At 36.9% G+C, this 16,962-nt stretch overlaps 1 protein-coding gene across 1 annotated transcript in view; it reads right to left on the bottom strand.

Annotated features, from left to right (window-relative positions):
- Window positions 1-528: 528 nt before the first annotated feature.
- The window catches only part of SYT10 (synaptotagmin 10), a 38,990-nt gene continuing 22,556 nt past the window's right edge, over window positions 529-16,962 (bottom strand). Inside the window, exons 4-7 of the mRNA XM_072400123.1 lie at window positions 9,217-9,337; window positions 7,470-7,641; window positions 4,976-5,105; window positions 529-3,973 (exon numbers count right to left, since the gene is read on the bottom strand). Of these exons, the coding sequence (XP_072256224.1) occupies window positions 3,902-3,973; window positions 4,976-5,105; window positions 7,470-7,641; window positions 9,217-9,337 (495 nt within the window). The 3' untranslated portion in view covers window positions 529-3,901. The remainder of the gene's footprint in view (window positions 3,974-4,975; window positions 5,106-7,469; window positions 7,642-9,216; window positions 9,338-16,962) is intronic.

The following is a 16,962-nucleotide window of genomic DNA, read 5'->3' as shown; positions in this document are numbered from 1 at the left end:
TTCACTGTCAGGTCACAAGCTGGGAGAGGGGCAAGACCTCAGTGTAACAGTTCAGTTTGCATGTTTTGCCATGCATTTGTGTTATTTTAACATTTTTTATACAAACAATTAACTTTTTTTAACTTAGTTTTGCAAAATTTGACTAGCAATGCAAATGTCAGAGGTTACCCACCCAACACAGACATTTTTCCCAAGCAAGTACCATTGCCCCGTAAAGGGGTAAGTGCAAATTGCTCACCTGCAAGCTTGCCTAATACAAACCTTTCATGTACTAATGTGTATACAGCATCAGTGTGCCAAACTGTGCAGAGACTGAGAGGTCTGTGTCATAGCAACAGACTGTCCTTGTACTAATTGGCTCTTTCAACAACATTATAATAGGCGCTAGCTCTAATGTACTGTCTTGAAAGTGCCATTAAAACGGAAGGTCAGCAGCTGCAAAAATAGCACTCAATACCCCCTCCCCCCTCAACCTTTCTGTTTAAGATGCAGCACAAATAACTTATAATACACAGCAGGAAACTGGAACCGCTGAACTTGCTGCTAAGAAAGCAAAGATATGTGTTAAGGAAAATGACCCTAATGAAATAAATTAAGGAGTAGGTGATACACTTGTCTGTGTGTACTGCTGAGAAGTAAGGCACGCAAGCTGGCAAACAAGTGTTTCAGAATTTGAGGAATTTGATCTGGTTATGATAACTCAGTATCTCAATCCAAGAACAATAATGTTATATTTTTCAGCTTACCAGACCATAGATATGATGGCTGCAATACTTTTTCTTTTAAAACTAAAGTACATTTTGTGCAAGTATAGAAATATATACCTGTTGATCTTGTCAGAAATTCAGTGTCCCTGACATTTCTTGTTCACTAAACTGAAAGCTCAAACAATGTTATCTTCCATAGCTATATTTTTTGTTCCTGGGTGAAAATAAAGGGAAGAAGAAACCTGAAAAAACAGCCACTGCATCTAGGGATTGGTAACTTGCACTATATTACATTTTTTTTTTTTGGGTTCTACACCTTTAGGTAGATTTAGGTAGCACTTGCTGTCTTGATTGATAAGCTTTCCTAAAAAAAAATTACCAAACTAACAATGCAGACCTGCATCTGCTACAGATCCGTCCAGCCAAGCAAAGGCTCAGAAATAGAGGTTCTTGAGTCAAAATTGACAAGAATCCCAAGTCTGAGTATTGTTTCTGTACAGGTTTGGTTAGTCTAGATTTGGCTATTCAAACCTTTTAGATAAAGCTATATGTTATACCTGTCAATGAAAGGTATAGAGCATAGCAATATCTGCCCTTTGATTGGCCAAGCCATAGGCTATACCTGTCATTGACAAGCATAGTATATGGTGTTACTACTCTCATACACAACATATGGCTCAGCCAATGGAGCCCACCAGCTGGATTGGTTTTAACACAGGACTCAACCCACCTCTACACAGAATCAGTCAGGATTTGGCCACAATGAATGGAGAAGTGTAGGAATAAAGATGCCAGGTGTAATGCACCCTGTGCTTACCGCTTGTGAGCTGTTCACAAATGTCCAGACACCCATTCCAAATGACATCTTAGATTTCAGCTAAAAAATACAAGTTACATTCCAATCCACTAACTATCTCAGAGAATCAAATTGAACTTTTGCACTTCCAGCAAGAGTCAAGTTGGCAGCTAAAATAAAAATAAAAAAATGACATAAAAGGTGAGTTGTTGGTAATTTATATGTGAGACTGATCAGAACTCATATCTCATTTGAGCATAGAGGTGGTGAGGTTGAGCTGAATTCATGTAGCAAACTCCACCCACCTCCCTCTTCCTTCAAGGGACAGAAGACAAAGTGTGTCTTATGTTTCATGTGTTTTTTGTTTTACTTTATATGACAGTGGATGTTTTAGGAACTCCGTCTTTGGTAGTAGTAAGAATAAAGATACGTTACATGGGTAAGGGTGAAAAATTTCCAGCTGGTAGATTTTGCATGCTGAGTCCCAGAACCAAAATCCAAACAGTTGGAATATCAATCCAAGACAATCCACCCACAACCACAACTAAAATATCAGTTTTGGGTACACAGACCTTTTAAAATGAGAACCTAAACAGTTAAAGGAAATCTTTAAAAGAAAAATAAATCTTTAAAAGAAAAAATATTTAAAATAAAAATTAGCTGTAAACACTAGGAGCACAGATTGTAAACCTAATTTAATAGTAAGTTGTAATAGTAAAAGTTGATGGAAAGCGGTGAAAAGCTTAAGTTTTGCTGCATGCATTTACCTATTCAGTAGGCTCATACATGTGTTGAAGTGTAATAAATAAATAAATATATATAGTATCGTTACAAACATTCTAACAAAAATGGAGCACTTGCCTATAAAGACAAATCAAATTGCTTGTGGCCTTTAAAAGGTATAACTTGAACGGATGTTGTGGGCAATAATTCTACTTTTCCAATTGTCTGTATTCTGTATATTTCTATACATTCGATTTTTCCTTTTTTTCCCTGATTTTCTAAATTGCATATATATTAATCAATATCAGACACTTTTTGTTTTTTCTAGCATTTATACCTATACTTCTAAAGAAGAACTTCAGGCATTTAGTTTGAAATACAGTCTGTGGGACATTTTTAGATTACCTTTCTCGAATCCATTGAAAAGCAAGAATAGAAAGGATAGGGGCAGTGGTATAAGCCAGCCAAACGGTACTATACTATATAACAAGCCTGATTTATTAAAGCTTTAAAAGGCTGGGGAGGATTCATTTTCATCAGTGAAGCTGGGTAATCCAGCAAACCTGGAATAAATTTGTTAAAGTAATTTGCTATTTCTTAGCAAATGTTTTCAATCCTGGAAAAGATCCATTCCAGGTTTTTTTGGGTCACCCAGGTTCACTGATGAAAATGTATGTGATGTATCCTTTGTATGATGTATCCTTTGCAGTCTTGGAGAGCTTTAATTAATCAGGCCCAATGTCTGAATTTATAACTGGCAGCTTGTTAATTGTAGAACATAGTAATGTGATGAAGTAGTCAAATTGGCTTTGCTGTCAGTCTGGAACATCTGGATCACAAAATTGGCAAAATGAAATTACAATGTTTCTGCAGCTAAATCTATTCATGTGTATGTATTTCACCTTTTTGCCTGGAGTTGTTCTTTAATAATACACATTAAATGATCAGAATTAAAGAAAATTGTAACCCTCTTCCATTGATGTAAATCTGAGGGTTCTTTTTGATCAAAACAATTTCAACAGAAGGAAAACTATGTCAAAATACAGAAATTCTATAGGGATTTGTCAAATAAGAACAGCAAATAAATATTTCTTTTCTACAGCCCAGCCCTTGTATATTGAAACACCAAAATGTAAATTTACAAAAATATGTAAATAGCAATATAAATATTTAAATGTTTTGCTTTGTAAGACTGATTTCTTTTTAGACATAATTACTCTGCATACTTTTTTTTTTTAAATCTTTTTTTGTGTGTAACTCATTCACTGCTGTTTAACTGCTGGTTTGATGTAAGCCCCATGAGATTTGGGAATGGTTCTATAAAAGGGTCAATGGCCCTACACACACCCAAAATGCAATGCTTCGTAGTCAGGCATTCCCCTCCCCAGTTTGGTGGCACCTGTGTATTCAAAAGGTTACATAGAAATGTTACTCCTGAGTGTGTCTGTGTTATAGATCACGCTTCTGAATGCACCCTTCGCAAATAGTGGGGTAGGCCTCATGTACAAGCCTCAGACCCATCCTCTGCTTGTGCATCCAAGGTGCTCCTTAACCCCAGTGAGCGTTGTCACACCATTTTGTAATTGGCTGCTGTACAGACTGTGATAAGGACACTCACATCATAGGTAAGCATTTGTTGTGGTTACAGGTTACAAAATGCCCACGACAACAACTTTCATGGTGTCAGAGGAGGCTTCGGTGAAGAGCACGAACCTTGACTGTCAAAGCTGGTCGCCCGACCTGGCAACTGCATTCCAAAAGATACAAACATCAAATAAGTTACAGAATTCTTCTGTTATTTATATTATTAATAATATGATGTTTCTAATTTAACAGTGATATGTTTTGTTTAAACATTTTTTATAATATTGATATTTTTGTGACCATACTACATATAGATCTAGGGGAACCTACCTATGGCGAATCAGCAAGTCAACCCTTTTTCAAAAATATAAGTAGGATGAAAGGGAGAATCTGGTTGGAGAAACTAGACAATAGAGAAAATGTAAGACTACAGATAACTTTAAATAAGATTAAATTTGGACTAAATTTCACCCCATCTACTTATTAGACAGGGCTGCCAAAACAAAACCTTTTTTTAACAATGTTGCATCATTTGTTGTGTTGTAATAAACATGCTGTTTGTGACAAATTCACAGGGAGAGTCCCCCTTGAAGCCAGTTTAGGATTGTATTATAGACACCATCTACAACACAAAAAGCCCCTAAAAAGGTGAACTTCTAAAGCATGTTGGATAGCTACTTTGCATTCACAAATCCCACTACCACACCACCACAACTGGTTGTTCAGGAGATCCATTCTTGTTCTGCCCCCATTCCTTTTCTACCCCAAGTGTTCACCCAAAGGTCCCCCAGTAGTTGGTGGGTATGTGTGACCTAGGAAGCAGAATGACAATACCTACTTCATATTCTTAAATCTGCCACATCATCTGCAAGCAGATCCTGATTTTTAACCCAGCACCACTTTTACCCATACTCATAATATATGAATGGGTGTTTTTTTCTAAAACTATGTGTGGTATATATTTAGACCTTGAATTTGTCCATTCAATATAGCCAATTTATTTGGTATTTAAGATTGATAAAATGTCAGTAAAACAACTTAGTTCTTATTTAAGGAGGTGGGCATGCCTTGCTATGTTTTATTATTTATCTGTACAAATGGTGTAGGTATAAAATGAAAATGTCGCTATTACTCTCTGTGCCTTAATGAACTGAGAGAGGATTACCTCTGTTAGGACATGCCAGTGTGTGATTGGTTTTCTAGGATAAGCCAGCATCTCATTCCAGTGGTCCCTGCCAAGTCCCTCAGCATCAACGCCAGTTCTGCATACTCCGATCACCTCATTGTGGCCCACCCTGTAAAAAAATATCACCTTATTAGGCTTACCCACAACTATCTGGCAATCAGAAGGTTAATGTAGAAAATAACTCAGAATACAATAAAAAGGACAAATCTATTCAACAATCTATTATCCTGAATATCTAGGGGTATAGTTATAAAGCAGTGAATCTTACATTAACTTGAATGTTGAATAATTTACTGTCATTGAAAGAAATAGATCTGGAAAATTCACCACTAGGGAATGTTTTCAGTGTATCTCAGATTCTCTTCAATTCAAAAATATTTCAAATTACTTTTTGAGTTTTATGTATTAAATTGCAATCTAATTCAATAGGATTTTAGGAATCATTCTTGTAATAAATGAAGCTAAGGGATTACATGAAAGATTCTTAGATTAAAGGGCCCTATACTGAGAAGTATGGAAAATTACATTAAAGAATATCCCAACTCAATACCAATATTCATGCAATGTATAATAAATATGTTATCTTTCTTCCAAGTGTTTTTCTGGTAGTATTTAATTGTAGAGTGACAACGCTGCACCTTCATACTACAGCATTGTGAGTAAGTACAGGAAAAATCGCCAGGTGAAAATAACAATACACAGTCTAAAAAAGAAAACAAATTAAGTTCCATTTCAGTAAGAGAGGCCCGTAGCCATAAGAATTTAGGAGGCCCACCCACCCCTTTTTTAGTTATAATTATAATTTGAAAGTGTGGTTAATTTTAGCGGTTGGGGTTTTGGAAGGCAAGGATCCAGTGCATTGGTAAAGTGGTGGAATTTGGCAGGGGGGATCCTCTTTGGTTGGGTCTCTCCCTTTATGGTGAACGGATGATTATGGCTCCTGAGGCGGTGCTGAGTGGCTAGGGGCCAAGGTGGAGATGTTGGAAGAATTAAAGTCCTGTTGGGTACGGATTTTGCCTTCTGAGACCTGCAGCCTGGTTGTTTGAGTGTATACTTGGGAGTTTGGAGTTTGATAACATTATGGATATTGTTGTTATGGTTAGGTATTAATAAAAGGGAGGAATTAGGTTGTTGGTTAAATAGGTTATATTCAATGTAATAGGTTTGCCTTATATAATACCCGTTAAGTAATAATAATGAAGTGTTATGTTATGTTAATGTATGCTTGCATATCAAAAGTGTAAATGTATTTATTTGTAATTTATTTATTATTATATATGTGTTAATTACTTGAATGGGTAATTTATTTATTGGTGTTTAATTAAACGGCTGCTTGCCAGCCAATTGAAATCCGATATTGGTGTCTGGGTATTTATTGGTGGAGGAGCGGTTGGTAAGCAGGTAGAGGTTCTGATGGTGGTGGTGAAGGATGGGCTAGAAAGTCCGAGCTACCCTCTTCATGGAAAGCCAATATATTGGTTATTGGGTTTACATGTGCTTTAAAGATTTGTGTTCAGCAAACAGTGACGTCTGCAGAAGAGCTGAGCATTGCTGGTAAGGTGAATGAAGGATTATTAAACAACCTACCGTTTGTGGACACAAAACTAGCACACACTATGCTGTAGGCTGAGATGATTAGTAGCTTTTGTAGAATTTAGCATCCACAGCATCTCTGTTTAACAGAGCTGCTAATGATAATTGGAGTTGTGAGTTGTCAATAATATAAAACAATCAGCTATTTAGCACTACTGATATAAAGAGTGTTAATGTGAACATATGCAAGGTAATGCACAGAATAATACTTTCCTTAAGAAGCAGGAGAAGCGCTTTAAAAAAAGTCCTCATTCATCTATACATCTATAAGAATTGTTGGGAAATGTATTTTCAAAGTTCACAACACTGTCTTTTTAAAGGTATTTGGTGCCCACAAAATAGATTAATGTCCTTTATGTCTAGTGAACAATTCATCTAAATTAACTCTTTGTGAGTTCAACTTTAATGTCCATAGCCTACCTAGGCACAAATTCACTTTAATTACAGAAGGCATAGGTTACCTTTACCATTCTCACAATTCAGTGATATGTGTTTTTTATAGTGTACATAAGGATTAAGGGCCTGATTTATTAAAGCTCTCCAAGGCTGCAGATGATACAATTTCATCAGTGAAGCTGGGTGATCCAAAACACCTGGAGTGGATCTGGTCTATCATTGAAAACATTTGCTAACAAATAGCAAATTACTTTTAAGAAATCCAACCAAGTTTTGCTGGATCACCCAGCTTCACTGTGAAAAGTGTATTCCCCCCAGCATTGGAGAGCTTTAATAAATCAGGCCCTAAGACCCCACCAAGAGGATCAACATGAAAGTCAAGCAGGCATCATTGATCAGGATCAGAATTAATAAAGGTAGCCTTTCTGTTTCTTTTCACACAGGATCCCAACCAGAGATAGAGCTCAGAGGCCAAGACACTAACCTGTCATAATCCATGACCGCTATTGAGAGGCTGACCTGGTCCATGTTCTCTGGAGGGATGTCAAAGATGATGGCCTCATTATAGACAGGGTTTAGTGTGTTCTTTTTTGTGGTAGTTTTCCGTTTTTTCAGTCTGCGCCCTTCACACATCAGGGAAACTTTAACATATGGGTCTAAAATGTAAAAATATCCTCTGTAAAGTGTCTGGTATACATCTTCCAAAAAGAGAAGAACATTGGTAATTTTATTCAATTTTTACAATAATGTAGAGCTATAAACTAAACAAGAGGGAGCAGGTTATTGACCTATTATTCTGCTTCTGCTCATTCACTGTCCAATAACAGGCTGGGGGCAGGGTGGTGACCTGGCTGTACTGGTTATCTGCAGCAAAGAAAAGCCATATTGCTAGGTTGCCTTCATTTCAGGAAACGTTGGACAGAAATACAAATCCTTTGGCAAGTTAAAGAGTCCTTGTATCCATAATTCATTTCTGTGTTTAGCTGTTTTCCTGGAAGTCAACTTTGATTTAATTTTTTTTTTTTATTTAACTTCCCTGAAATATGAATTTATCTATCTTGTTGCCTTTGTGTAGAGACACATGACAAAAAGAAGTCAAAAAGTGCCATCACCTTTTTCCTTTTTGTCTCTTAGAACAGAGCAGTAAGGGAAAGTGTTTATAATTTGAGAATCCTATGTTAAATTACCACACGCCACCATCCTTGCTAATAAAACGTCTCCAGGTCTTCCAGTCCTGAATCACCTCTAATTACCTGTATCATTGATTACATAAATTGTTCTTTCCAGCAGACCTTTTCAGAATTATTTAAGTAATTTTTCTTCTGCGGTAGAGATAGTAATTGGATGCAGGGATATTATGTAATTAGAAATCTATTGTCGAACTTGTCCTGGGCTAAGCCAGGGACGAAAATGTCCCTTTATCTCGTATCTTTGCTCTCTTACCTTCTGCTAACATTTAATTGCCATTGGAATACAATATTTTGTTCATGAGGTTTAAAGGAAACCTGCCCTGTATTAAAACATCTATGTGCTATATACAGCTATTCAGTAACTAGATATGAGCTTCAGGTTTAGCATGATCATAGATTTGCTTGTTCAAGGTAATTACGTACATTTAAATTAAAGTGAATTTCACAATCTTTAATTTTAAAGAACCCATGCTGAGCCTGAAATTACAACTGTGGTCAGCTGGAACAATATGTGCCAGAGACGTCCCTATAAAAAGGGGTTTCCAGTAGCTCTTTCTCAGTGATGTGAGCACTGTGGTCTGCCATGGGGGTCTCTTACTGAGGTCAGCACTGGGTATCTGTTACGGGGGTCTGCACTGTGGTCTGCCATTGTAGTTTGTTACTAAGGTCTGCACTGTGGTCTGCCATGGTAGTTTGTTACTAAGGTCTATACTGTGGTCTGCCATGGCGGTCTGTTACTGAGGTCAGCACTGGGAATCTGTTACGGGGGTCTGCACTGTGGTCTGCCATGGTAGTTTGTTACTGAGGTCTATACTGTGGTCTGTGCTGTGGTCTGCCATAGCTGCCCCTCTTTTCTAAAAGTTAAAAGTTGAGAGATAGACCATAACTTTTCCAAGTCACCATATATTCAGTTGCAGATTGCTAATATGTCATCAAATAAAAATATTGTAAAGACATTGGTGCTAGACTTAACAATTGAATCTGCTGGGTGTAGGACAGGTAACAACAAATATTATTCCCTACTTTATATTACTGACATACCAGATGAGCCAGTGATATCCATTGCTTTCAAATTCCGGCACTTGATAACAGTGAGTGTCATTCTGCCAGCAGTAGGTAAGTAGCAAAGTGAGTACATGATCTCCCCAAGATCTATACTTTCCTAAAAACAAAAAAAATGAATGTAAATTATTATTCAAACACAATAAACGTTTCCCCCATTTTTGGAGGATTTTATGCTTGCTGCAGATTGTCTTTTTAAACTAGTGCATGCTGTCGCCTAATAGCTATCCCAGCAAAGAAACTGACAGGATCATTTACTGTCCCATTGCTTCATGCTTGGCTTTCCTAATATGCTTATCACCTTATACAACCAATCACAATACATGAAAAGGAAAGGACACTCTGTCAGCTGACCAACTTTTAACAGATAAAATAGGAGCAAATCGGATAAAGTTGTTAGGGTTTTTTTTTTACACCTTAAAATAGAGAAATTGCATTGCGACCTGTCAGGAATTCCTTCTAGTGGTGAATCTATAGATCTCTAAATTTAATACAATAACAGAAAATATGACTGAACAAATTAAAAAGATAAAAGTGACATCAAAAATGAGTTTAATATTAAGCTGTTATGTTAACATGAGAGACTTTTGCACTGGAAATAGACAAATGTCCCTCTGGGAATTAATGAAATCCTGCATTTTGATCAGCAGCCTTATTCTGCAGACAATGACCATAACATCAGCTGAAGGCAGTAATCACAGGAACAAATGATTAGGAAATACCCTCTGTTACCCCTCACAGGGCTGGTAATTTGACTCTGATGAAAATCCTGCTGAACAGTCATTAAACTAAAGATCTGCCATTATCTGCACACGGTAATAAGCTTTTTATAGGAACAACGGAAGATAGTCATCAATATTTACAAATGTGAAAATAAAATGATGTTTGCAACCAGTTATGTTATATATATATGTAGCTGGTGAGTAATGATCAACTAGAAGGGAACACTACAATTTCAAAGCAGAGTTTTACATTTGTGCACTTTCTGAAAACATCCATTCCCTAAAGTATCAATAATTCAGTCGCAACCAACTCATTTGGTTTAGTTTGTCGATGATGGGACTTATCTCATCCTTGTCCTTCCATGTGACGGGGTGACAATGCAGAGATAACAAAGCGTTGTCACCCTATAACACAAAGTGCCTGAATAAGGAGCAAGAAGGTTAAGAACATAAGATCAACATAGGTTTCATTTAAAGCTGGTAAAGATTATATGAGATTTGGGGGTTTGAGTGTACTTAACTTACCTTCAAAACCTAACCTAAAAACCTATTTCATTTCAACAACATTCTTTAGGCATTTTCCATACCTGTTAATATTTATCTTATCGGTATTAAAGCTAAACTGGACCTTTAATTGAATGTATAGCTAAAACTATGATTGTAGTCCTGGATGGAATATAAAAGGGTTAAACTCTTGCCAGGTTATTTTTTTTTTTACGGTTATTGCACTATTGGGGAAATTTTCATTCACTTTCTGTCTTAGAGATGCAACTAGAAAAAATCTCCCAAGAATAGAGCACCCCTTTTTGATCAGTTGTTCCTAAAATTTTGCTCTCATTTTTTTCTTATTGAGAATGGTCATCAGTAAAAATGGGGACACCCCCCTCTACTGTATCTATTTTCTCTATTTTGATACACTTTGTATCATTGTCTCATGTTAAGGGATTAAATAAAACAGCTTTGAAAATTATTTTCTATATTTTCTCATTTTGCTGAGGGCAAGTTAATGAAAATTTGGAGCTGTGTAATATTTAGGAGGGAAGCATTGTGCAGCAAGTGACATAATGCTTGGTGATAGTTGCTGCTTTCTGTCACAGCTGTCATTCCTAGCTTTTAAAGCTAATTAACATTATTCCAAATAAAGTGTCACTTCTAAAAATGGACGCCCTTCAGGCAGCACTGCAACTTTTTCTTTTAGGGCAATATATTTTTTTTTTATTTCTACTGTCATTTGGAAGATTATTAAAATGAAGAGGGATTTTATTATGAACTCCTACTTTGTTCCATGCTGTCTTTAAAAAGTTAAAATACTGCCATTATTGGAAAGTGTCTCTCTTTACCACAGCTATAAGAAACTATCAGAGGAATTAAATACACACCAGCTACTTCTTTATTGTTATTTGAAACCAACTCTGGCCAGCTCTGCCCCACACAATTGCCTCTGTCATTATGATCACCCCCATGTCAACACGGTCATACAAGACCAATTTAATAATAGATCACTGCACTGTAAGTAATCATTTCATGGCTCAAATAAATATTCTGTTTTCTTTGCTCTAGCACAAAGTATAGAAATTTACGGTTCCCATAGGCAGTACAAGATGCAATGTATTCACTCAAAAGAGAACTTTCAGCTTCCTCATGGGATTCAATGGGATTCAGCTAGAAAATTCAACTTCCTAGAAAGTTGACTAACTTTTCAATAACCAAACTGGCCACTTTTTTCCATTTCTATCCACCATCTACGTAATGGTTTACTCTGGCACCTGTACAGGTCTTGGCTGTGTTTACAAGAGATGGAGGAAAGACTAAGGAGACTAAGAAGAGTAGACCAAAGCCAGAACAGTGGAGAAAGGTCATTCTCAATCATTCATGGTGGACTGATGAATGATGTTGGGGGAACGCTGTACACATATCAGATTTTGTTCAGGATAAGCATGATTGCTTGTTTTAGGCAACTATCATCTAACATTAACATATGACATTATCTTAGCCTAAGCAAAGTTTTTTATTATGTTATGTTCTGTTGTAAAGTGGACCTTTTGATATCTGTGGTGACTGTTCAAGGACAGCCATCAATTCATAGGTGGAACATCTGTGAAAATTTTAGTGTTGCTGTATACTGTGTCAGGAATAGTTCATACAGACCAAGATACCAAGAGGTTCAAAAAACTTAAAAAATTGTGAGCAATAGGGTTTTTTATTGCAGACGGGACAGGTTTTGTCTTCTCTCCAGTAAAACAAACATACATACCTCGCAATCTTCTCTATGATGTACAAGTGAACTGTGCATGTGCAGTTCAGTGTACGATCCCATCAAAGCTGGCTGTCGGGAATGAATAAACTCCCGTGTGCATGCATGTGTTGAGTTATGTAATTCTGGCCTGGTGGATCAAGATGACCAAAGATCCCAACACCAGAAGAATGTAAGTTTGTATTATGGTGAAAAAAAAGCAAAAAAAAAAAAAGAACTCTCTTGCTCACATTTTTTTTTCTTTTTAGGTTTAGTTATCCTTTATGACTGTTCTTCTTATATTATAGATTTGGATTTAAGGTTGTCTTACACACTAATCTGTGTGTTGACCAGTGATCATATATGAGAATAAGTTTCCTTCTTCTTCTTCTGCAGACTCCCAGAAAAGAGACCACTGCTCGTGTTGGAAATCTTTTGACTGAATCAGGACAATTGGTTTTATGAGGATGAACTTTGCAAGCAGCACAATACGAATTTGATGAACGCTAACGATTGTGACATTTCGGAATTCTTCCCCGGGGACTATAAAACATAATTAGAATTATGCAAGTCTTCCGCATCTACATCCGCTGCAGACTCATCGTGGTGCAGTGAATGGAGGCTAATTGCTTACATTTCATCAAGTGTTTTACTAGTCGGGATAATTGTTTGCTGTTTGTACTGTATCCTTCTCACTACATTTATTTTTGTTGTTGCAGCAAGTAAATAGGTCATAAGACGAGTTAAATAATTTTTCTTATATTCCAGAGTAGTGGGGATAAAGAAGTACAATACTCTGAATCAGAAGAAAGCTCTCATCTGACTCTGACACTGAAATTTTTCAGTTTGAAATTCACTGAAAAGTTTTGGATCTCCAAAGTGTTGTACAATTTTTTTTACTTTGGTTCCATTTTTTTTGCTGTCTGTGTCCCCACTGGGGATATTCACCCTCTCTCCTTAGTGGTCTTTTAGAGTGTCAGGAATAAGAAATGCAGATTTTTACACTTGTCATCAAAACAAAAGATGTGGGAAATATCTTCCAAAGGAGACACAACTGTCTAAGAGAGGATTTCAGCTTATATATTGAAGGGACTTTATTTCACTTCCTGTTAAGTTTTACAGACAGTAGATGAGTCTAATTTCTCCAACAGCACATAAAAACCCTGATAAAGGATTCTTAACTTTTCCTGCTTTTTAACTTTGGACAGAGGGGTTAGATACCTTTACAGGTTTAATGTCACCACTAGGAAGATTTGCTCTCTATAACTGATTTGGTGACCAAAAAGAAAAAAAAATGTTCTTAGTCCTAAATATACTTAAAAGGTGAATTCAGGTTAGCTAATATATATTTGCTCTTGGTAACCTCCCACTTCTGTCCTGTATAGGTATTTACCATTGTATTAGAGATAAATTCCTATCTCCACCCTGGAAGCCAGTCCTTTCCTCCACACCTGTTGCTGCCCTGGAATATGGGCGGCCCTAGTCCTGCTCTCTTTTACATATTAATGTGGGGAAGAGGGCAACTTAACATTGGACATCTGCAAGGTGCATGCACCATGCATTGTTGAGCTCAGCTATATCCTTGGCACCACCAAGAACAATCCAGGAAGCTGGAGGCAATCTTACTCCTGTGTATGTGCAGGATTTACATTATTCATGGTTGCCCAATAGCCTAAGAGGATTGAGATAGACGTGGAAGAGTCAGAAAAGGCAGCTTTGGGGGATGCAGTGATGACAGGATCCTGGACCAATCATCGATGCAGGGTACTAAGAAGAGAGTAGGTGTGTACTAGTTTTGGCAAGCATGCTGTGCATAGTATGCTGTGCATATTTGCCGGTTATGGTAAAAGCTCACCCACACCAATGAGTTTGTTTCCACTCTTTCTCAGGACAGCAGGCACACTGGGGTTCATTCTGACGGAAATTTAAGGAAAAAGATTTGTTTAGTACAGCTTAAGAAAAACAACAAGCATCAGAAATTTCCGCGACAGCTGCCAGCTTCGTGCCTGGAAGAACATTCATAATTTCCTAATCAGCTTCAAAATAGAGAAGTCTGGGCATATTTTATCAACAAACATCGAGGAGTGTGTTTCCCTTCAGAAGCATATGGTCGCCTTCTAATTCAATCTGAGCACATTTATATGTAAATCTTATGATTTCCTTGCGGAATTTCCCAACCATTCTCTGGTGATTTGATGCTGAAATACACCCCGTGATCAGATAAATCAACATTTCCAATCTAATTTCATTACTTTACTAATCACTCCATTGCCCAGAGCAGATTTTTCTTCAGCAGGTTCCTAGGGGAGGTACCTAAAGAGAATTTAGTTTAGGCAAGAATATGAATATTTTGTTTATAGCTATTGGAATGGTGCAGTTTTTTCCTATGAAAGACATAAAAAAGGTGTGGTAAAGTTGTGCACCTGCCTATTAGTTCAGGGAAGGATCTCCTATAAGCTTTGTCAATTAGGGCTAGGCAAGGATAGACAATGCAGTTAGAGCACCTTCTCTATTTTATTTTACTTATTGAAAATCCGTACCAATCCAATGTCATTTAAATTGGGCAACTGCAACCTTGCCTGGGGTCCTGTTTTGTCTTAAAATGTATGTAAAGGCCAAACTTTGTTCCAATTTTAGCCTGTGGAACAGTTAAGGTCTCTGTCTTGTGTTTATTGCTTTTTGTGCAACTGCTCAGGGGAGTCACTGTGTTCTGGTGACAACTAAGTGAGGATATCCTGTTGCAAGCAAAGAAAAAAATATATTGATCAAGCAGAAATTGAGTAATCTCCTGGCTTCCTTAGGTGACCTGACAACATTGACCCTGTTGTATTAAAATTCTCAGCATGGTTGTCAGATCTCAGTTCTCTTTTCTAATTAGTTTCAGATATAGAGGTAAGAGTTGGAACCCCTGCTGAATTATGATTGCCATATGTGTCTTTATTTGAGAGATTGGGTCTGATTTAATAAAGCTCTCAAAGACTAGAGAAGATACACTTTCATCAGTGGACCCTGGTGAACCAGCAAACCTGGAATGTATTTCTCGAAAGTTGTTTGCTATTTGTTAGCAAATGTTTTCAATCCTGGACCAGATACATTCCAGTTTTGCTGAATCATTCAGGTTCACTGATGAAAGTGTATCTTCTCCAGTCTTGAGGAGCTTTAATAAATCAGGTCCATTATCTCTTACTTCCAGTCAGACCAGGAATTGATGGGAAATATAGAAAGCTTAGTACTTTTAACAAGATTTGTATTGCAATCTTTCCTACCCTGTCTTAGAGATGATCACTGCCTCCATATTTATTATAGGTGTCACTGGAATAGGAAAATCTCCTTAAGTAGGCCAGAACTTGGTACCAATGTGTTTTCACTACAGAAGGAATGTTCTTTTAGCATAAAAAAAGCTTTCAGGCTCTATATGCTCATTTACATTTAGCACCTCAGACCTGGGACTGGTGAGATTAATTAGAGACAGTGTTGTATGGGTTTGAAAGTAATTACCAGATCCCTGTGAAGCTCAGGAGGTAATTATGATATGGATTACATGACAATGAAAAGTCATCAAAGATAGAAATTGTATAATATGCTTTAGAATCTTCCTTTTAATTTGTATTATAGGTGGGAGACTTTGGAAAAATAGTGAGAATACATTGTTCTAGATCCATTGTTCCTCCCTGGAGGATGTATTGTTTGCTATAGCTGATATGAGAACAAGTGATAATTTGAAAGAAAGAGCTGTATCAGAATTTCTTTTTTTTTTTGCTTTAGCACATGTGGGTGGCTTATCACTTATCTGCGTTATAATATATAGGAGACGTAATCCTGTAAAGTTTTGTGAGCACCTTTAAAAGTAAGTCAGGAATGACTTCCATATTTCCATGTTTGATCAAACATAGTACCCATAGTTATGGGAAGAGAAGAGTGTTCTATAGTCCTTTTCTAAGGGTGCTGCTGTTTTATTGATACAGTACGATGACATGTGTCCCCCTAGGAAAGGAAAAACCAATGCAGACACTAAAGCTAATAAGAAACGGTAAGCAAAAACATACGTACAATTTTTATTGTTGTTCAGTTTGTTCTCAAGCTAAATATATGATCAATAAATTGGATTTGTAGCTTTGCACTGGTGAAAAACAAATTTCAAAACGATCCAAAGATCCCTAGGTATAGGCAGCTGAAATCCTCCTTTTTCCTCATTAAGTTGTAACTTAAAAACACCCCTAATGGACCTTTGTCATATAGGACACACATCACAAAGGTACACACAAGAGCGTATCTAGAACCCTTTTAGGCAGTGGTTCATTAAAAGCTGTTGGAGTGTCAGAGAGCAATATCCATCTGGTTTAGATTACAGTCTAAAATTGTTGCACACAATATAACATGCTAGAAAAACAACATAGCATCTATATAAAAAAAAATCAATAACATTTTCTTTTCAAACAACTGCAAAAAAAGTGGCAGTAGGCAGAAATAAGCATGTGAGGGTTTTCATTTACACAGGACATGGCAAATTTAGCAGTAGTTAGTAACCAGAAGTAAATAAAAGGATTGCTGTAGTTGGGGCAATATTATGCAAAATACCAGACCTCCACAGCTCTGAATTTCCTAAACCAAGCTGAAAATTTTATCTGCACCAGCCTCTAAAACTGTAACTGATACAAATTTGATTAGCATTATTTGAGAAGCTCCTAGCAGGCTGGTTTAATGATGATGAGTCCCTAAACAGCCTGAACCACTTTCTTTAAACCATTTTTGTGGTTCTCAAGATTCTAA

The sequence above is a fragment of the Pyxicephalus adspersus genome, chromosome 2, assembly GCF_032062135.1.
Source record: "Pyxicephalus adspersus chromosome 2, UCB_Pads_2.0, whole genome shotgun sequence".
Taxonomy (NCBI): domain Eukaryota; kingdom Metazoa; phylum Chordata; class Amphibia; order Anura; family Pyxicephalidae; genus Pyxicephalus; species Pyxicephalus adspersus.
This window is presented reverse-complemented; position numbering and strand designations above follow the sequence as displayed.